The 23,405-nt window shown below is 39.3% G+C and overlaps 1 protein-coding gene across 3 annotated transcripts in view; it reads right to left on the minus strand.

The window, feature by feature from the left end:
• Nucleotides 1-22,585, minus strand: part of LOC101350258 (cytochrome P450 2C19-like) — a 29,163-nt gene extending 6,578 nt beyond the window's left edge. The window contains exons 1-8 of one of the 3 annotated variants that reach the window (XM_004370131.2): nucleotides 22,418-22,585; nucleotides 19,165-19,327; nucleotides 18,842-18,991; nucleotides 14,400-14,560; nucleotides 13,085-13,261; nucleotides 9,216-9,357; nucleotides 7,194-7,381; nucleotides 2,871-3,012 (exon numbers count right to left, since the gene is read on the minus strand). In XM_004370131.2, coding sequence (XP_004370188.1) covers nucleotides 2,871-3,012; nucleotides 7,194-7,381; nucleotides 9,216-9,357; nucleotides 13,085-13,261; nucleotides 14,400-14,560; nucleotides 18,842-18,991; nucleotides 19,165-19,327; nucleotides 22,418-22,585 — 1,291 coding nt within the window. Of the gene's footprint in view, nucleotides 1-2,870; nucleotides 3,013-7,193; nucleotides 7,382-9,215; nucleotides 9,358-13,084; nucleotides 13,262-14,399; nucleotides 14,561-18,841; nucleotides 18,992-19,152; nucleotides 19,328-22,417 lie in introns of all 3 variants that reach the window. The other 2 variants (XM_023740185.1, XM_023740190.1) reach the window with 2 other exon arrangements.
• Between the last annotated feature and the right edge of the window lie 820 nt (nucleotides 22,586-23,405).

Here is a 23,405-nt window from a genome sequence, read left to right on the forward strand (position 1 = left end):
CTTAGAAAGCTAGAAATAGAAATACCATACGATCCAGCAATCCCACTCCTAGGAATATATCCTAGAGAAATAAGAGCCATCACATGAACAGACATATGCACACCCATGTTCATTGCAGCATTGTTCACAATAGCAAAAAGATGGAAACAACCTAGATGCCCATCAATAGAAGAATAGATAAACAAACTATGGTACATATACACAATGGAGGATTATGCCACGATAAAGAACAATGATGAATCTGTGAAGCATAACATGGATCAAACTGGAGGACATTATGTTGAGTGAAATAAGTTAATCACAAAAGGACAAATATTGTATGAGACCTCTACTGTAAAAACTCACGAAAAAGTTTACAAACAAAAAGAAATAATCTTTGTTGGTTATGAGGGATGGGAGGGATTGGGGGAAAACTAAACAGACAATAGGTAAGTGCTAACTTTGGTGAAGGGTAAGACAGTACACCTTGTACAAGAAAAGGTCATGGAAGCTCCATAGCAACATCCAAACTCCCTGAGGGACTGAAATGCTGGGCGGAGGGCTGTGGGGACCATGGTCTTGGGGAACATCTAGCTCAATTGGCATAACACAGTTTATAAAGACAATGGTCTACATTCTACCTTGGTGAGTAGTGTCTGGGGTCTTAAAAGCCTGTGAGCGGCCATCTAAGATACTCCACTGGCCTCACCCCTTTGGAAGCAAGGGAGAATGAAGAGAATAGGATACAAGGAAAAGATTAGTCCATAGGACTAATACACCACAGCAACCAAGTCCTTCACCAGACTGAGTCCAGTACAGCTTGATGGTGCCCGGCTACCACCACTGACTGCTCTGACCGGGATCACAACAGAGGGTCCTGGACAGAGCTGGAAAAGAGGTAGAACAAAATTCTAAAACACAAAAAAAGACCAGATTTACTGGCCTGACAGACTGGAGAAACCTTGAGAGTATGGCCCCAGGACACCCTTTTAGCTCAGTGATGAAGTCATTCCCGAGGTTCACCATTCAGCCAGAGATTGGACAGCCCCATAAAACAAAACGGGACTAATGAGGCACAGCAGTCCAGGGACAGAGACTAGAAAGCAGCAGGGGACAGGAACGCTGGTGATAGGGAACCCAATATTGAGAAGGGACAGTGTTGACATGTCATGGGGTTGTTAACCATTGTCATAGGGCAATATGTGTACAGACTGTTTAATGAGAAACTGTTTGTTCTGTAAAACTTCATCTAAAGTACAAAAAAAAGAATTATCTATGTGAGATCAAATTGACAACAGCAACTCAAAAGGTTTGATGGGAAGCCTAGGGGACAGTGAGTTGAAGATAATGGTGATGGAATAATTTGGAAAAGGATAGTGAGCATAGCAGCACAACTGGAAGAATGTAGTCTATGTCCCTGAATTGTACATGTAGAAATTTTTGAAATGGTATATCTTTTGCTATGTATGTTTTCACCAAAAAAAAAAAAAAAAGGTTCTCCATGGTCAAGGTCAAGAAGGGAGAGTGTTGACATGTCGTGAGGTTGTTAACCAAAGTCATAAAACAGTATGTGTACTGACTGTTTAATAGGAAACTATTTGTTCTGTAAACCTTCATCTATAGTACAATAAAAAAAAAAAAAAGATTACAGCAAGAAAAAAAAAAAAAGAACTGAAAGCAGGAACATACACAGATAAATGCACACCAGTGTTCATTGCAGCACTGATCTCAGAAGCCAAAAGGTAGAAACAAACTAAATGTCCATCAACAGATGAACAGATACACAAAATGTGGTCCATTCATAAAACTGAATATTACTTTGCCATAAAGAGAAATTAAGTCCTTGTCCATGCTCCAACAAGGATGAAAATTGAAAACATTATGCTCACTGAAATAAGTCAGTCACAAAAGGGCAGACATTGCATGATCCTACTTAGATGAAATATGTAGAACAGGCAAATGTAAAAGGACCAAAGTTTATTAGTGGTTACTAGGGATGGGAAGGAAGGAGAAAGAGAGAGTCGTTGCTTAGGGGTACTGAGCTTCTTTCTGTTAAGGGTGATAGAAAAAGTTGGAAGTGATCATCAGGTGATTGTTGTATGACATGATGAACATAATAATGTCACTAAATTGTACATCTCAAAAACGTTGTCATATATATACACTACCACAATTTTTTGAAAAATGCCTTGCCCTTTCTTCTTTCTTTGCTCCCTGCCCTTGTGAGGCAGCTCATATTTCATTGCTATTATTAGAATGTTGCTTATTCCATTTTATGCCTTACTGTGAGGTATGCGAGAGCAGGAAGTTGGCAGCTTCCCCATTTTGTCCCCCAAGCAGCCTGTGATTCCCTTTCTCACAGCTCTAGTCATATTGCATTATAATGATCTGTTTATTCATTTACTTTCCTAACTGGGGAGTGAGTGAGGCCCTTGAGTGCCCATTCTGTGTTCATGGATATTTGAATCACTAGAGCTCAGTCTGGGGCAAGGGTGGGCGTAGAGGTGGGGGTGAGGGGTCCACACAGAAAACAATAAATTTGTGGCATTAGATATCTTTCTTAAGAAAGGTGCAAGTAATCTAAATGAGTTTCACCCTGTAGGAGATGCTATTGGGTAATTCACTGATGTATCTGGAGACATAATTCAATCAACTCATTCCCTAACTTTCTCACTTTGGGAGAACTGGGTCACATCCCCAGAGACTCACTGCTCTGGCTCAATAATGAGAATTTTTCATGAATGGGAAAGCATATGGCATTGGGAGTGATGTCCATGATCACGTACAAGTAGCAATTCTGCTAGCCCCAGAGTAGGCACCATGAAAGTCTCAACTGATCTCATACAGGTATCCTGTTCCCTGAATTACAGATGGATATAAATTTTTATTACCTGTTGAGAAAGCCATGAAGTAGTCACTCTTCTTAAAGTTGCCACTCTCATCCAGAAAGTGACCAGGGTCAAACATCTCTGGGTTGGGGAATTCTTTGTTGTCGTGCAGCACAGAAGACAATGATATTAATATGTTCGTGCCCTAGGATGAATAGGTATCATTGAACTTAGTTATGTAGAAACCATGGAGTTGGTAGAAATGTTGGACATTACTTAGCTTAATGTCTTTGATCTATAGATGAGGAAACCCACATCCAAAGAAAGGCAGTTATATTTCCACCCAGAGAGATAAAGTAATAAACAGGGATAATGATATTACATATCATAACATATCTAGGGATAATGATATTACATATCATATCTAGGGATAATGATATTACAAAAGTGACCTCCAATAATAATGGAAGTAATGAGTATCTGGGTGACAGATTTTCTGAATATGTTTTAGATATTCTATACAAAATTTTTCCATGACTCACTGACCCTTGTATATTCTTATCCTCAGAATATTAGTGATCAATTTATAAGGAAATTGTCATATATTTCACCTATAACGAATTTTATTCTCCATTCTGAAAAAAAAAGAGATAAAGAGTTCCGACTTATTATAAACTATTCCATTTATGTCACATGTCATTATATAGCATTCTTAAAATGGCAAACCTACAGGGACAGACAGACAAAACTGTAGGCCGTAGGAGTGGATCAGTTGCAACAGGAGCATGAGGGAAGTTTTTGGGGGGACAGTGATTGAAATGCTTTATATCTTGATTGTGGTGGTTATGTAACAGTCAAAGCTCATTGAACATACACTTAAAAGGGTGAGTTCTACTTTACATAATTTAAATCTTGATTAAAAACATAAAATACATCAAGACACAGTGGCTGCAACAATGGGCTCAAACACAGCAACGATTTTGAGGATGACGCATGACTGGGCAGTGTTTCCTTCTGTCGTACATAGATAGGGTCGCTATGAGTTGGAACTGACTTGACAGCACCTAACAACAACACAGGTAGCTTGCGTTTTGCATATATTGCCTGGGTTAATTGCAACATCCTACTCCGGGAAATAAAGTAGGTATTATCAACAGGTTACAAATGAAAAAAACCGAGGCTCAAAGGGTTAAGAATTTTACCGGAGTTATACATAAGAGTAGCAGAGCCAGTGTTCCTACTGAGTTCCTCATGACTCTTGCACCACGTTGCCTTGCATTTCTGAATGCCTACTTCAGTCTTCCAGTCCCAGGACATATTTGGCAAGAAGACTCTACCTGATGCACAGAAAAGCCAAAGGGGGAAAAATCCCCTTTCCACTTAGGTGATGCTCTCATCCACCCTCTGCCCTAAACCTGCAACTGTCATTCTCATTATGCATTTTCCTGGCTGGGAAATAGGAAACTGAAAACCTGAAAGAACCATAATTTGGGTAAATGAAAAACAAATGCCCATTCTGCAACTTAGAGGAAATAATTTATCCTTCCACAAAGTTGTCTATACAACCATCTCACAATTATCTGTAGGGGGACATTTTTAGCCTCTCCCTGCTTTTCTGTTTCAGCCTATAAAATATGAACATTTGCCTTCTTGGAGTTATAAGTACACAGTCTCTTGTCTGAAACTCCTGGAGAGGTATGTGTTTCCAAGTTAACAATTGTTTGACTTCTTAGAAAAGAACTATTATTTATTTGCTGTAGATTTTATGTAATCCCAATAGAGTGTGAGATAGCACCATATATTTATATATATACACACATACTGATTTTTTTAGATAATATATATGAATATTGAAGCTAAGTGAGGTAAATAAGGAATATAAATAGCTTCACTTCAGTTAAACTCTGGTTTGGCCACCAAATGAAATTGTACCAAGCATACTTTTAAAAAAATTTTACATAACTTTTAGTATTGCAGAATAAGGAAGAGGGATTTCTAACCATTAGGTGTACATTGTTAATAATATTTAAATTTAAACCAATTAAAAATAAATAAAATTAAAAATTTAGTTCCTTAGTTGCATTAATCACATTTCAGGTACTCAGGAACTGGCTACTGTATTATACAGCACAGATAGAAGATATTTCCATCATTGCAGAAAGTTCTATGGGTATGGCTGGCTTAAACCAGTTGTCAACAAATCACAGCCCATGGGAGGCCCGAATCCCACCTGCTATCTGTTTTTTTATTTGTTTTTAATAATCATTCAGTGAAATTCATATAACATAAATTAACCATTTAAAGCGAACAATTCTGTGGCATTTAGTACATTCACGATGTTGTGCGACCTCTACCTCTATATAGTTCCAAAACAGTACCATTACTCCTAAGTAAGCCCCCTTACGTGTTAAGTTTATCACCGTTATCCCTACCCCAACCCCAGGCAACCACCAATCTGTGTTCTGTCTGTATGGATTTATCTATTATAGATATTTCATAAAAATGAAATAATTTAACATGTGACATTTTGTGTCTGGCTTGTTAGCAGATGTTTTGGTGTTTCATTGCTGGTTTGTAAAAACACAATTGGTTTTTGCATATTGATCTTGTACCTGCAAATTTGCTGAATTTGTTTATTAGCTTTCGAAGCTACTTTTGCAGATTGTTTGGAATCTTCTACATGTATAGGATTATGTCATCTGAAACTAGAGACAGTTTTTGAAACCTTACCAAACTCACAAGTCTACTCTCCCTCAAACAGAATTTTCAGTTCTCTTAATTTACTATAATAACAGTATGTGCTGGCTTCAAGTGGGATGGAGTAGCTTGAGCATAACAGAAGTTATGCCACATATTAGAATGCCTTGGAAAGCTGCTAACAAAAGATGTACAAGCCACTGCACTGAAAACAAAGCATTATTGAGAAGATTAAAGAAAGCCCAAATAGATTGGTAGTGTAATGGTTAAGACTGTGTGTCAACTTGGCTGGGCCATGATTCTCTGTGTTTAGGTGTGATCACTCCCATGATTGAATATACTGTGAGTAGCCAATCAGATGAAAGGGAGTTTCCTTGGGGATGTGGCCTGCATCTGAATATAAGCAGATGTTCTGGCTGTTTGCTCTGTCTGGATCCTACAGCTGCCTCCTGTTGTCTCACCTCCAGTTCTTGGGACTTGAGCTGTCAGCTTATCTGCAGAACTTGGGATTCATCTATCTTCATAGCCTGTGAGTGGGGCCTGCTTTCTGACCTGCCAATCTTGGGTTCGCCAGCCCCTGCAGCTACGTAAATCAGGAGAAACCTTGTGGTCTTGCCTGCCAATCTTGGAATTCGTCAACCTTCACAGCCTGTGAGTGGGAGCCCTGCTCTTCGACCTGCCGATCTTGGGCTTGCCAGCTTCTGTGGCTCCATAAATTGGGAGAGGCCTCTACCCTGATCCACGGACTTGAGATGTTCTAGCCTCTAGAACAAGAGCTGTTTCCTTGATAAAAATCTCTCTCTATATATATTTATACACTTGAGTGGTTTTGCATCTCTAGAGAACCCAGCCTAAGGCATTTGGTACAGAGAGTAGGGTGCTGCTCTAACACATACCTAAAATGTGGAAGAGGTTTTGAAACTGTGAATGGATAGAGGAGTGGCAGCGGCAGAGGACCAGCAGTAGCAGAGAACCTGCAGCAGCAGAGAAGCAACAGCAGCAGAGAACCAGCAGCAGCAGAACCGGGAGACCACTGCTGAACAGTGCTGGAGCTGACCCACAGAACGAGAGAGCCATGTGCCTGTGTGCAGGAGGCTTCCTGGCAGACTAGGTGCCTCTGGGCACTTATCGGTGGAGCTACTGAGCTTTGGAACACTTGCCCCAGCAGGGCAAATGTGGGCATGAGGCTCGAGGGCCAAGAGGCCACGGGAAGCAGAAGCTAAAGAGACAAGGAACACAAGAAGCTCAGCTGCCTCAATCTCAAAAGGTATGGCCAGGACCTCAGGGGTTCCAAAGGGTGAAGTCATGGCCTCTGGTGTTTCTAAGTATGGAGTTGCCACTCAGATGGAGTAGGAGAATGGTGCGCCTAAAGCCAAGGGAGCAGAGTGGCCCTCCCAGTGGGCCTGGAAGGTGGAGCTGAAGCCCAGGGCCGAGGGGCCTCCACTCAGAATCTGGAGAGTGTGGCCAATACCTAGGGTCTAGATGGGAGGGCCATTGTGTAAATTGTCTCAGAGAACAGAAGATTATTTTCAAAGCCTTGAGGGTTAACGTAATGTGTTCTGCTGACTTGCTTGGTGCCTGTTATCCCTTCTTTTCCTCCAGTTTCTCCCTTTTGTAATAGGAATGTCTAGCTTGTGCCTCTTTTGCAAATGTGGGGACTTTAAGAGCACTAGGAGAAAAAAATCTTACCTCAGGGATGAGGTAGTTCCTGAATTTAATGTCACAGGTCACTGCATGGGGCATGGTAATGGGGATGAGGTCAATGTATCTCTGGATCTCGTGCACCACAGCATCCATGTAGGGCATGCTTCCCTTGTCCTGCAAGCAGGGGCTCCGGTGTCGGCCAATCACATGGTCAATCTCTTCCTGGACTTTAGCTGATAAGGCATAAGTAAGAACTGATGAAAAGGAGAAAATTGGCACATTTGACATAAAAAGTCAGCATTACATGAAGCATTATGAAACTGTCCCCATATCATTAGAAACATAAGTTACACGCCCTGAAGTACACCTAGACAGAGAGAGAGAGAATTGCAACAATGAAGTTATACATACCACCACCAGTCTGTCATTTTGTTGTACTGTGGTGGCTTTTGTGTTGCTATGATGCTGGAAGCTATAACATCAGTATTTCAAATACCAGTGGGGTTACCCATGGTCTCAAGTTCTTTGGAGATATTAAGAGGTGGGACTCGGTCTGAAGAAGTAGATTATGCTTGGTAAAGTAGAAGGTCAGTGAAAAAAAGGAAGACCCTCAACGAGATGGATTGACACTGTGGCTACAACAACGGGCTTAAATAGAGCTACAATTGTGAGAATCGCACGGAATCAGGTAGTGTTTCATTTTGTTGTACATAGTATCCCTATGAGTTGGAACCAGCTTGATAACACCTAACAACAACAACAACAACCGTGTATGGGAGATGAGGATTTACAAGTTTGCCTCACCCCCATACAAAAAACACACACACACATGCATGCACACACACTCGCCCACACATATGCACACGCACTCATACATACTTTTACCACCCTATTTTACATTATATTGAGATCACCATTTTTAGTTATATCAATACTCTTTTTTATATCATTATGACTACATAAATATTGTTTCCTGCTATAACTATGCTTATATTTCATTTTTATACACTCTGATTTAAAAGTGTCTCTTTATTTCATTACTAATTGCTTAAATGCAAATTTAGAATGATTTCCAGATGCTCAGGAAAGTCTGGATGTTTGAACTCCCTAGTAATAATCTCTTAATTATTGGGATACCTCAGATAATTGATGACGTCCCCTTTGTTTTTAGTGTCTTCCCTCACACTTGCTTTATCCACCCAGTCCATTGAGAACTGGTTGTTTTCTAGGCCTGGTGCCCAGTAGCCTTCCTGAAATTTTCCTGCTGCAAGTCCCCTCCAGTGGAATCCTGACATCACACCATAGCTTTATCATTTTTACTGCTGCTCACACTGTCCTTCCCTTCTTTCAGTCCCCTCCCTATTATGGACTGAACCGTGTCCCTCAAAAATATGTGTCAATTTGACTAGGCCATGATTCCCAGTATTGTGTGGTTTTTCACCATTTTGTGATCCGATGAGTTTATCCCAGGTGTTGTAAATCCTAACCTCTATGATGTTAATGAGGCAGGATTAGAGGGAGTTATGTTAATGAGGCAGCAGGATTCAATCTACAGGATTAAGGTTGTATCTTGAGCCAATCTCTTTTGAGATATAAAAAACAGAAATGAGCAGAGAGGATAGGGACCTCATTAACACCAAGGAAGAAGAGCCAGGAGCAGAGCATGTCGTTTAAACTTGGGGTCCCTGCACTGAGAAGCTCCTAGTCCCAGGGGAAGATTGATGACAAGGACCTTCCTCCAGAGCCAACAGAGAGAAAAAAACTTCCCCTGGAGCTGATGCCCTGAATTTGGACTTCTAGCCTCCTAAACAGTGAGAGAATAAATTTCTGTTCGCTACAGCCGTTCACTTGTGGTATTTCTGTTATACCAGCACTAGATAACTAAGAAACTCCTCTATTGTGCAGTTGTCTTATTTTTATCTCTTCATCAAATTTAGATAAATTACACGTGGTGGCACAGAAATTTAAATAATGAGGCTTCTCTAAGAGAAGCATGATGGAAAACCCTAGCTGTGTCTTGCCAACTTCCTTTCTGAATTTCACCCTGCCCACCATCTGTGGTCGTACCTGTGACCTCCGGGTGCTTTAGCAGAAGCAGGAGTCCGTACCTCAGGGTGGTGCTTGTTGTCTCTGTCCCAGCTGCAAACAGATCACCTACCGTGGCTAACAAATTTTCAGTAGTAAATTGAGTCTGTTGATTGTGCTTCTCCTAGGAATGATTTGACACAATGTTGACAAATTAGTTTGCCAGCATATTTAATTACAATGCATCCAAAACAATTCAGGTTGTTCTAAAGTTAAATAAACTTAGAAACTGGAAGTATAGTTTCATAAAATAAACCAGTGTATGGCATGGCAGAGATTGTAGATGAATTGACCCAATCTTTATTTTCTAACCTTTTATTATGTACTTGAAAGATAATTTCCTTTCACAGCCTCTTTAGCAGTCATGTGGGCGATACAACAATGAGGTATAAGCAAAACCCCCCTGGTACCACTTCTTCTCTTTCCTACTTCTTCCTCAAAACCCAGATGTGCAGGTGCAGGTGGGGCAGACATCATCTTGGGACATGAGGATTGAAGCATGAAGATAAACACCTATATACTAAGTTTGGTGAAGGCAAGCGGAAGACACTTGACTCCTTGATGATTCGGGGCTCTTATACTTGCTTGGACTGCCCAAAATGAGGCTCCTTGTGAGATAAATGTGAGATAAACCCACTATATGATTAAGCTGTTGTTAATTGGGGTTCCCTTTAATTGAAGAGAAAACACAATTTTAATTGATAGACATATGTAAATTGGGGACTTATCATGAGAGATATAAGCCTGAATCAAGAGTTTGAAATTATCTTCTTCTTATAAAGTATTTATATGCACTCAGTATTGCTTGAAAACTCATCATGAAGTTTAATTGTGTAAAGTTTATATGGTAGCACAGCCAAGATGAATTATAGAGAAAGAAAACACATTCATAAAGACAAGATGGACAGCACGACTGTATTCCAGAAGCAATGCCAGAGATAACTTGGTCTACTGAACAACTGCAGAAATGGACTGGAATATACAAATTAAAGAGACTCAACAAACGTGAAGACAGAGAGTTAGGGCATTAACTCTCCCTAAGGGGTGAAAGAGAGAATGAGGATAATGCAGGTGCTGAGACTAAGGAATTGACTGAATGGAGCTCTCATGGATTGGAAGCTGGAAGAGGAAAAGCACTTGACAAGAACAAGTAATGCTGATTTAGGACTAGGGGATGATGATGGGACACTGAACAGAGGAAAAAAAAGAGAAGTTTGAAATAGTGACTGGAAGGGGTCATTAACATAGCTAAAGGAAAACTCTTTTCCTAACCAGTACACAAGACCAGCATTATTTTAATGATGCCCTTATAATGTCCTGGTGACCTGTGGCGTGTCTAACATCATGCAGTTAACCCTATTAAGACTGACTTACCCCTATCAATGGGTGTACATGCTAGACAAATCTAGTTATCTCCCTTGGTAACAATAATTTCATTATTTTCTAAGCTCATCAACTCAAATTACTCTAAAGCAAGAAAGGAGGAGAGTACTTATAAATTAATATTAATATTGTCATCTGTTCAAGTGAATTTGGAGATTCAGTGGTTATGTGTTCATAGCCTATCAAAATTAAGATAGATTACACCAAACTTTGTTGAAAGAAATTAAAGAACACCTATGTAAGTGGAAAGACATTTCATGTTCACGGATCTTAACACTTAATATTGCTAACATGGCATTACTACCATAATACATCTACAGATTTAATGAGATCCCTATCAAAATCCAAACTGTCTTCTTTTGAAGAAATTGATAAGCTTATCCCAAAATTCACAGAGCTAGGAGGGTTGTGGGAAAATGGAGGATGACTGCTAAAGCGTATGTGGTTTTCAGGTTGATGAAACTATTCTGAAATCGATGGTGGTTATGGCTGCACAACTCTGAATAAACTATAAACCTTTGAATTATACATTCTATATGGATGAATTGTGTGGTATGTGAATTATATCTCAATTTAAGTTTAACAAAAAAATTAATCTAGACTCAATACATTAGTGAGGCTCAGAAAAACAATGCTGTTTTTAAATACTGCATTGAGGTAATCGTCGTTGTTAGCTACCGTCGAGTTGCCTCCAACTCACGGCTACCTTGTAATTGAAGTATCAGAGATCTTAGAGCCCTCCATAACCTAGGATAACTGGAGATGCTTCAAAGCATTGAGTAATCCCCTTTAAATGTGAGCAAAATACTGGATCTCCTGTAGGTGCATTGGTAAAAATCATTCAGGTACAACTGGTGTGCACATTTCTGAGAAAATGTCCACAACTTGAATCAGATTCTCAAAATAATTGGACCACAGGAAAGGATCAAAATCATTGCCCTAGCAGCAGCGAAGGCTGACAGAGGAAGTAATTTACTATTTCCTTCCCCCACTTTCTTCAAACCACTCCATCTCCTTCACTGCATTTCATCTGGAACATATGATTTAAGCAGTCCAGGTCAAATCCATGGATAATTCTTTGAATATTACTTCCTTCAGTATTTCACTCCTTCCCATTTTGGGTTACTACCGATTTCTCTTTTCTGCCCAATGCTGAAAAAAGTGGCTGAATACAGCATGGTGGCTCCAGAGGAAGAAATATCTATCAGAGTTAGCACTTACCAGAGTGTTCTGAATTCTACCTCTCCCTGTTTCAAACAGAACCTTGTGCCTAAGCACATATCTTTATGGCATCTATATTTCTCTTCTTACACAGATTTTCACCTTGACTTCATCATTATTCAAATTAAGCATCCAAATCATTCTCTCTTTGCTAAACTTGTCAAACATGACATCTTGTCTCATGACTGAAATTTCATATACAAACCCCTCTAATTTGGCTCCTATCCTCCCCTTTCTACTAAAACCACACTCTATAGGGCTCCTCCAACACAAACTCTTAACAAAATTCACAGGCCTTTCCAAGTACAATATTCTTCACTTTCCTATTCTATTTGATCCACTTCTTCTAAAATGTTGCTTCTTCTTTGACTTTGTTGGCACTGCCTCATTGATTCTCTTCCTAGATCTCCGAGAACATGACAAAATGGACGACTTTCATTTTATTTCAGACACCTCTGCAATTCCAAGGTCCACACTCTCATTGAGACCAAGTCTAAATAAATGAATAATCTCCCAGGTGGTCCTTGAGCTGCATTCTTATAGATTGTTCTACAGGTACCAGGATAATTTCCCTAATAATTATCTGCATTCTGTCCTGTTATGACTCATAATCTACCTACCTGATCAGATCAAATCTTTCCATGCCAGCATTTATATTTACAGGTTACCTGAAAGACACCAACATCTAATTCCCTATCTGTCCAAATTCATGTTTGAAAATACTCAATGAAGGTTTTGCTCTTCCATCTCCTTTATCTCTTTGACATCGCACACTTGTTATCCTCTGAATACACCATTCAACCCATTTGTAATGCTGTTTCATGTCCCTCACTGAAAATATATTAAAATCTATATCAAACCTCAGGACATGCGGAAAGTTTACCTAGGTCAAGCCTTTTCTTCTTACTGTGAGCAATGATCATTTGCATCTTCACTTGGTGGCATGATATTTCCTATATTTTGCCTTCTTTGTAATTGATTCTATTTCACCTGAGATGTGTATTTGGTTTCTCTTCAGGTAGATTATTAGTACCTAAAGAACAAGGTCTATGTACTCTAATTATTTAACAATTCAATTTTAATCTATTCTATGATGCTTAGTGCAGATCGATGCACACCTAGGTACTAAAAGTGCTTGTCAAGAATTTCTTGCCTGACCATTTAACCATCCCTAATAAGTACAGAACTATGCAATGAACCACAAAATGTACAAGCAATATATAACTGAACTGACTCTAACATCTTACCTGTTCCATTCTGATCAGGAAACAATCGATAAAGTCCCGAGGATTGTTAATGTCCAAGGTTTCTTGGTGTTCTTTCACTTTCTCCAAAACATAATTCTTTGTATAAGCAATATTATTAAGTATTTTGTTATGACTCCCTGGAAAATAATCAATGAGTATGGGGAATGCATTGCAGACCTACAAGAGAAAACAATCATTTATTAAATATAAATCTTTTAATGAAGACATACCTATGATGTGCCAAGCCCTGGTTAAAAGTGGAGCTATAAAGATGAATAGAAAATGTCTCCATCCAGAGCTGGAGCCTCTTACTGTAAATGTAAAGTCCTTCTCTATGCTTATGGAAAGATACAAGGCGAAAACGGACCAGATGATCAATGATGACCATCATTTCTGATACTCATACATTATTCCTATCGTATAAAAGAATCTTTATATCAATCCTCTCATGTTTTATATGAATACTTTTCTACAACTTTGAATTATGAATGGCATGAATTACTATGATTTACATTTTATAGATGAGGACAGAGGAGTTTAAAGAAGTCTAAGCAATCTGATCGATATACAGCACAAAGCTACTCGTGGCTCCTTCTACTTCTATCAAGCCGAAATAGAAATAGAATCAAGGTTTTAAAACTGGGAGGAGATTGAAGATACCATGATACCTAACTCAACATTATATGGATAAATACTTATGCTCCAGAGCAGCTAAGTGAGTTCTCTAAGATCACACAGTTATCATCTAAGCAGAGTGCAGGATATGCCAATTAAGCTCAGGGTATAATTGTGATGATTGTTTATGGTTTATATCCTGTAAACCCCAATCATTTTGTCATCTAGGATCCCAACTGAAGCATAACCAACCTTACCTTAGTAACATCTGTGGTCCTACACATTCTCCCTCTTTGATATGCTAAGTTAGAATATTTCTGACAATTTATCTGATGAATAACTCATTATGTATTGAATGGAAGACAAGCCTTATTGGTAATGGAAGCCTTTCAACAAGGGCCTTGGATCTCCAATGAGTGCTACAGGCATGCTTTTGGGGCAGTCACCATTGTACTTTATGGAAACTGGGCTTTGGGGGTTAGGAGAAAAACCACTGCGCAGGGATCCAATGGAACTGAAGAGAGCTCTATATTCTGAGCACTCATTTTCTTCTGTGTAAAATAAAGTGCCTGGCTATATTTCCCAGATGTTCACTCCATGTTGCTAAGCTCTGGCCAGGATTTTTATGTTCAAACATTCATTTAACAGCTTGGTCCATTATATAATTCCACACTTCTCAGAGAAAGGATCTTGGTCTCACCTGCATCCATGGAGAGCTCAGAATACTGAGGTTTTCAGTAAATTTTTCCATTATATTAATAAAACTCTGATCTGTGTAATCAAAACGATTCTGGAAAATAATGGAGCAGATCAAATTGCAGGGAGCACAGCCCAGGATGAAAGTGGGATCACAGGGTGAGGCTAAAGAATTGGAAATGTGAAAAAAATAGTGTTAAAATATACATATAAAACTCTTTGTCACTGAAATAACTTTAGAAAGTTTGAAGCAACATCTACCTAGAAATTTCCTTGTTAGCTAAATATTCAGCATGCCTACAATCTCTTCAAACTGAATTGACCATTCCTTACTTCCTAGTTTAATAATGATGTTCCCAATACTCCATTCACTTTCCTTGCATTTATTTACACCATTCTAAATCAACATGCCTATAATTTTGGAGGATAAAATAAAAAAAAATAAGATTCTATTTTCTAAAAAACCTAAACAGCAAACAGTTCTAAACAGCAAAGACATCACTTTAATGACTGAGGTGATCCTGACTGAAGCCATAGTCCTTTCAAGCACCTCATATATATGCAAAAGCTGGACAATGAAAAAAGAAGACAGAAGAATTTATCATGGAAATTGGGGTGTTTGCAAACAATATTGAATATACTATGGATTGACAGAAGTATGAATAAATCAGTTTTAGAAGAAATACAAGCAGAATGCTCCTAAAGTGAGGATGGTGAGAATTTGTCTTGCTTATTTTATACATGTCATCAGGAAAGACCAATCCCTAAATAAAGACATCATATCTGGTAAAGCAGAGGGTCAGCAAAAATGAGGAAAACCCTCAATGAGATGTACTGACACACTGGGCAAGTTTTTATTTTATTATACATGAGGTTGCCAACATCAACAACAACAATCATCTAAGTTATGATTGTAGAATCACATCTGTCTGCAAAGCCTGCTGACAATTAAGCACCCATAAGGGAAGGGAGAAGATAGTTAGGGACCTCAACACTTCTTATATATACTGAATATTTAAAGGAACCCTCTGTAGAACCAGCAGAGGGAAAGATTAAAGAGAGTGTTTACAGGTGAATTCAGGTATTTAAAGGAACAAATGTAAAAAATAAAAAATCTTCCTTGCAGTGTGAGTAGGAAGATTAACACGAAAAAACAGAAATTCTAAGAAGATAGTTTGCCTAATAAAAATAAAATGAGAAATTTTCATTTCATGCTTAAATGATATGTAGGGCAAAAAAATGAAAAAATAGATTAACAAATGGAATCTTTTTATTTCTTCCTTTCTGTTTGGGAAAAGAATCTTTTCTTGCTCTGGGAATTAGTTCCCATCATCTCCAATCAAGGGTCCTGGTGGCACAGTGGTTAAGTGCTCAGCAGCTAATGGGAAGGTCAGTGGTTTGAATCCACCAGCTGCTCCGAGGGAGAAAGATGCAGAAGTCTACTTACTTAAAGATATACAGCCTTGCGTTACTCACAACAGCAAAAAGATGGAAACAGCCTAAGTACTCATCAACAGATGAATGGATAAACAAATTATGATACATACACTCATTGGAACACAACATAAAGAACAATGATGAATCCTTGAAACATCTCCCAAAGTACATGAATCTGGAGGGCATTATGGTGAGTGAAATAAGTCAATCACAAAAGGTCAAATACTGTATGAGACCACTCTTATAAAAACTCTAGAAAAGGTTTATGCATCGAAAAAACTATCTTTGATAATTATGAGGGAGTAGAAGGGTAGGGAGCAGGAATCACTAAGTAGATAATAGACAAGTGTTAACTTTGGTGAAGGGAAACACAACACACAATAAAGCGGAAGTCAGCACAGCTTGACCAAGGTAAACTCATAGATACTTCCTAGATACATCCAAACACCTTGAGAGACAAAGTTACTGGGGCTGAGGGCTGGGGACCACAGTCTCAGGAGACATGTAGGTTCATTGGCATAACATAGTTCATAAGATAATGTTCTACATCCTACTTTAGTGAGTAGTGTCTAGGGTCTTAAAAGCTTATGAACAGCCATCTAAGATATATCTATTGGTCCCATTCCATCCAGAGTAAAGGAAAATGAAAAAATCCAAGGCACAAGGAATATATTAGTCCAAAGGACTAATGGACCACATGAACCACAGCCTCTACCAGCCTGAGCCCAAAAGAACTAGACGGTGCCAGGCTATCACCACTAACTGCTCTGACAGGGATCACAATAGAGGGTCCTGGACAGAGCAGGAGAAAAATATAGAACAAAATTTGAATTCCAAAAAAAAAAAAAAGACCAAACTTACTGGTCTGAAAGAGACTGGAAGAACCCCTGAGACTATAGCCCTAGGATATCCTGCTAACTTAGAACTGAAGCCACTCCCCAAGTCCACCTTTCCGACAAAGATTAGACAGGCCTATAAAACAAACAATAACACACGTGAGGAACGTGCTTCTTAGATCCATCAAGCATCCGAGATCAAATGGGCAAAACCTGCCCAAAATCGAAGACAGAAAGGAACAAGAAAACTGGACGAATGGACACGGAGAACCCGGGGTGGAAAGGGGGACAGTGCTGACACATTACTGGGATTGCAACCAATGTCACAAAACAATTTATATATAAATTTTGAAATGAGAAGTTAATTTGTGCTGTAATCTTTCACCTAAAGCACAATAGAATTTAAAAAAAAAAGAATTGCTTAAGAGATACATTAAATATATATACATACGTATATATGTACACAGAGAGAGAGGGCCTTGGAAATCCTATGCGACTCCATGATTCTGAATTGACTCAACTCAATGACTTTTTGGGGTTCATCCCCAATCAGCCCATAATTAAATTTTTTGCCAGGCTTGCCCTCTTGTGGACTTGCAGGATATTGCTCTAGATATAGCCATCTACAGAATAACTATGTTATAGTAAATTTTAAAATTTGACCATCATTTAGGTCAATTCCATCATTTTACAGAGAAAGGATTTAAAGCAGAGGAAATGTTTTATTAGTTTTTGGTTGAGGATTTGTAAAATGAAACTATTCTAATCAAATGAACTATAAATTTTATGTGTAAAAATTCCGCAAATACATCTCTATAGACGTAATTAAGGGTAAATTGAATCAGAAGTGTTGTGAAGGAATAATAGAGTATCAGATAATAGGAAACCTGTGCAACTAGCTTCTCCTGTTGTATCTGAAACCCAAGACTCTGCAGGGATCTAAGCTTTCAAGAAAATTTTATTATAGCTTGATGTTAGGAATATTTGGGAATCTTTTGGGATATATTTGTGTGTGTGTGGTTCAAAGCTAAAATCTAATTTTTAATCTTTCTTTTCCCTTCATTTGAAAGCAAGAATAAAAATTCAGGGTAATTTGGAATCAAAGCTGAAAACCACTCTTACTGTGACATGCATTTTATAGGTCAGAAGAGCTGACAGTGGGAGGTAAATAATTAACATAAATGTTCCTACCCAAAATCCAGTTACGGGGCACACAAAGATAAACAAAGATAAACAGAACTAACTTATCATTACAGAAGATAGAGCAAAAAGTTATTAATAATAATTGAAATCTACTTAAATAATTTTATAAACTGGCATTTGTGTATTTTGCAGAATTGTGCCATACCATACGTTTTCTTAAAATACAAATATCAATACAGTTAGTAGACAGTAACATTAAGTAATTCATGCTGATAATTTTAAAATAATCCTGTGTTTACAGGGAGTCACAACTGATAAGCATTGCTCTGAGAGATGCCTAGGGAATGAAAGGAGCCCTGGTGGCACAGTGGTAAAGAGCTGGGCTGCTAATCAAAAGGCCAGGAGTTTAATTCCACCAGCCACTCCTTGGAAATCCTCCGTGGCAGTTCTACTCTGTCCTATGGGATCACTATGAGTTGGACACTACTCCATGACAACTGCTTTGTTTTTTTATTTTTTTTAGGCGATGAAAACCAGAGACCAGCATCATGCCTGGTAAGAAATGCAAGCCTGGGCCACGGCAGAAACCCTCAGACAAGTCGGTGAGGCTGTCCAATAAAGTGAAAGCAAAAAACCCTTGCTTCATGGTCCATAGTGGTGTGATGAGGTCACATCACAGTGTCCGCTTGACAAGTATTCCCCAGTGAAATGTTCTGGAATAGGTAACTCACAATAACTGTAGGGCAAAATATTGCTTTTTAACTCTAAGAAAATGAAGCTCAAAACCTATCTTGATAACTTTCTCATTTGAAGACAAAGAGTAAAAGAGTGTTTATAATCATGCACCCACACACACAGCATGTACAAAAGCCCCCTTATTCTCTCCTTCAAACCCTCCCTCCTCCACCTGTGGACTGACATTCCCTACCCACAAGGAAGGACTTGGCCTCCCCTTAAACGTTTCCAAGGATCCCAACAGAGAAGAGAGCCATCTGTTAAGGTCAGTGTTACAGAGTAAAGAATCACCCACCGTTGGTTTTTCTCAATTCCTCCACTAGGCAGCGGGCTTCCTCCTGAACGCGGTCCTCAATGCTCCTCTTACCCATTCCGAAATTCCGCAGGGTCATGAGGGAGAAGCGCCGGAGCTCCTTCCATGTCTGTCCGTTGCTAAAAACGACTCCTACCAGGAGGGAGAACAGAAGTTAGGTAGGAGATCCTGGGCAAGGAAGAGGACTCTGACCTAGGCAGCCAGGCAGATGGGCCCAGTTCTTCCTGAGCAAGTCTTCAATCTCTGTTTTCCAGTCTTTCCCACCTGCCCTTACCCCTGCCCAAGAAACCCACGTGAACACCTACCAAATTCTTTATTAGCTCTTGCAATTATTGGAAAATGACCTCTTCCAGAAAACTCATCTCCCAGATCAACGAGGGCTTCCTTAATTGCTTCATACCCATGCAACACCACTGTGGGCTTCATGCCAAAATACAGAGTGAACACAGGCCCATAAGCTTTTGAGAACTGGGAAATAGAAAGTGAATGCAAATATTAACAGAAGAAGTCACTATTTGATCTATATGCCGTGCGTCATTCAGACTGACACTGTCATCATATTCTTGATGTTTTTATTATACCACATCCACTTTCAAATATTTTTCATTTTATACAGACATGATGATGATTTTATAGCTGCTGTTTAAGGGGTCTCTGCTGTGCCAGGCAATGGGACAGACACTTGTTCCACACATTGTTACAGCTAATCCTTATATGCACACCATGAGCTGGTTTACTTAACCCTATTTTATAGACAAGGAAACAGATCCAGACAAGTTCCATTTTGTTTCTAGTGTCTCTCAGCTAATAATTAAAACCTATTGCAGTCAAGTAGATTCTGACTCATAGTGACGTTGTAAGACAGAGCAGAATTTCCCCATAAGGTTCCCCAGGCTGCAATTTTCACAGAGCAGACTGCCACATCTTTCTACAAAGGAGGGGTGGTGGGTTCCAACTACTGACCTTTTGCTTAGCACTCAAATGCTTAACCAGTGCGCCACCAGGGCTCCTTCAGCTAATAATTTGTTGTTGTTGTTGTTGTTACGTGCCATCGAGTCGGTTCTGACTTTTAGCAACCCTATCTACCACAGAACGAAATGCTTCCCAGTCCTGCGCCATGCTCTTTATCCTAGTTATGCTTGAGCCCATTGTTGTAGCCACTGTGTCAATCCATCTCCTTCAGGGTCTTCCTCTTTTTCACTAACTCTTTACTTTACCAAGCATGATGTCCTTCTCCTAGGACTAATCCCTCCTGATAACATGTCCTAAGTATGTGGGACATAACCTCTCCATCCTTGCTTCTAAGGAGCATTCTGGTTATACTTCTTCCAAGACAGATTTGTTCATTCTTTTAGCAGTCCATGGTATATTTAATATTCTATGGCAATACCACAATTCAAAGTTATCATCCTTCTTCAGTCTTCCTTATTCATCATCCAGCTTTTGCATGAATATGAATCGATCGAAAACACCATGGCTTGGGTCAGGCGCACCTTAGTCTTCAGGGTGATATCTTTGATTTTTAACACTTTAAAGAGGTCTTTTGGAGCAGATTTTCCCAATGCAATATGTCATTTGATTTCTTGACTGCTGCTTCCATGGGGGTTGATTGTGAATCCAAGTAAAATGAAATCCTTGACAAATTCAATCTTTTCTCCATTTATCATGATGTTGCTTATTGGTCCATGTCATGGATTGAATTGTGTTCCCCCCAAATATCTGTCAGCTTGGCTGGGTCATGATTCCCAGTACTGTATGACTGTGTACCATTCTGTAGTCTGATGTGATTTCCTTATGTGTTGTAAACTCAATCACTATGATCTAATAAGATGGAATAGTAGCAGTTATCCTGATGAGGTTTACAAGACTGGATAGTGTCTTAAGCCAATCTCTTTGAGATATAAAAGAGAGAAGCAAGCAGAGACACATGGGAACCTCATGCCACCAAGAAAGCAGTGCCAGGAGCAGAGCGCATCCTTTGGACCTGAGGTTCCTGTGCAGAGAAGCAAGGGAAGATTGATGACACAGACCTTCCTCCAGAGCTGATGAAAAGACAAAGTGTTTCCTTGGAGCTGACGCCCTGAATTTGGACTTGTCTACTGGACTGTGAGAGAATAAACTTCTGTTAGTTAAAGCCATCCGCTTGTGATATTTCTGTTATAGCAGCACTAGATGACTAAGACAGTTCAATTGTTAGGATTTTTGTTTTCTTTAGTTGAGGTGTAATCCATACTGAAGGCTGTGGTCTTTGATCTTCATCAGTAAGTGCCTCAAGTCCTCTTCCTTTCAGCAAGCAAGGTTGTGTCTGCATAACGTGGGTTGTTAATAAGTCTTCCGCCAATCCTGATGCCTTGCTCTTTTTCATATATTCCAACTTCTGGAATTTTTGCTCAGCATACAGATTAAATAAGTATAGTGAAAGGATCCAACGCTGACATACACCTTTCTTAACTTTAAACCATGCAGTATTCCTTTGTTCTATTTGAACGACTGCCTGTTGATCTATGTACAGGTTCCTCACGAGCACTATTATATGTTCTGGAATTCCAATTCTTTGAAATGTTGTCCATAATTTGTTATGATCCACACAGTCAAATGCCTATGCATAGTCAATAAAACACAGGCAAACATCTTTCTGGTATTCTCTACTTTCAGCCAATGAGAATACCCAGATTTGAACCTTTGCTTGGTTGGTTTCTGATACATGGACAATGTTTTATCCCCAGTGCCTACCTTTGTACCAATATCCAGCTGGCTGTTTTGTAAATCTCTTCCCATGAGGATTCTATTCAGTAGAACTGTGATGAATACTAGAAATCTGTATTTTTGAAAATCAGCCCATTTATGATTCCAAGCCAAGCCTAGTTTGAAATCTGCAGGTATTACTCACACAGAAAGAGAATGAGCACCATAGAGGCAGTGCTAGGAGAGGCAGCATCTCATGCAAGAATTATTTCTTCCATCCTGTGGCATTCCCAGGCCACAGGCAGCAGCTCCATGCAGTGTCCAAAAGGATGCCGTAACCACCAGGAACTTCCTGATTACTGCTTTGTTTCATTCACCCAGGCTGGTCCTCAACCCAAATCTATTCCCTTGATTCAGGCGTAATCATCTTCTTAGGAGAAGTTTAATTTTCATGGCTAATCTGAACAAAACACATGGCTTATACCATAGGTGACTCCTGAATGGACTTTCTAATCACAAACTACTTCCAACACTATTTACTTACAGCCAAAAAAATCACAGCAAAGGACTGTGAAACAATAAAAGGCAGGCTTGCTGCCTCCTTTTGCCACTTCACTTCATTGTTTTGTTTCTGTTCTACAACAACTGAACCAAATTTTTCTCACCTGGCATAATACATTACTTCATCCCTTTATTTCTGAAGATGAAAGACCAAAAAAAAAAAGGGCAACAGAAACAACAATCCCCACAAGGAGTATTTTGCTTTAAGATGATCTATTTTAATACTTTGCTTCTAGGAATACATTATATTTAAAAGTAGGGGTTAATTTACTTACCCCCTGGAAGCCACTGGGGAGCATAAAACATACTTACATTGCGTAGGGAACTGCTGATGTCCTTCACATCTACATGCAGGATATTTCCAATAATTGGGAGAGGAGTGGGGCCGGGCGGGAGCTTCCCTTTCCCATACCTCTGCTTCCAGAGTGAAAAGAGAAGCAAACTGGAGAGACAGAGCACCAGGACCACCACTGGATCCATTGAAGCTTTTTCTTCTTACTCAGGCAACTACGGGCTTCTAATCCAAAGATCCTCATACTCCCTACTGCTTAACTTGTCATTCTGATGAATAAGATGGCCAATCAGATAGATGTGCTGTAATCCATTCTGAGCGGACTTTGGCCTGCTGATAGAGATAAAAGTAAACTCTCATTTAATCATACTCTCTTTCTTTCCAAGGCCAAAGCCCAACCTTGGAGGTTTTGATATGACCAATATGGGACTGAGTCCAGATATTGGTTACCAAAAAAATTCAACAAAACTCCACTTATCATTCCAAAATGCAGCCAGGATTAAGAACTACTGAAGTAAATGACATGATAAAAAATACTGCAGGGTGTTCTGGATTCTCAGACTGATGACAAGTTGGGAATTTATGTCTTTGAGAGAGTCAGTGTATTCTGAGCTTTATGTATAAAAATATACTGCAGTGCTTTTTGAAATATTAGAAGACTTTGATCTTGAAAATGGAAGACTTTTAAAATTTTTTTTGTTTCTTTATTGTAGTAGTTTAAATGAAGTTTACATTTCAAGTTAGTCACCCATAGGAAAATTTATACATACATTGTTATGTGACCCTAATTGTTCTCCCCATACTGTGACAGCATACTCCTACTTTCCACCCCTGATACCCCATGACCATTCAACCAGCTCCTAACCCTCTCTGCCTTCCCATCTCACCTCCAGACAGAAGCTGCCCATTTAATCTCTTGTATCTACTTGAGCTAAGAGGCACACTCCTCACGAGTATCACTTTATGTCCCACAGTCCAGTCCAACCCCTGTCTGAAGAGTTGGCTTCG

Source organism: Trichechus manatus, unplaced genomic scaffold, assembly GCF_000243295.1.
Source record: "Trichechus manatus latirostris isolate Lorelei unplaced genomic scaffold, TriManLat1.0 scaffold00007, whole genome shotgun sequence".
NCBI lineage: Eukaryota > Metazoa > Chordata > Mammalia > Sirenia > Trichechidae > Trichechus > Trichechus manatus.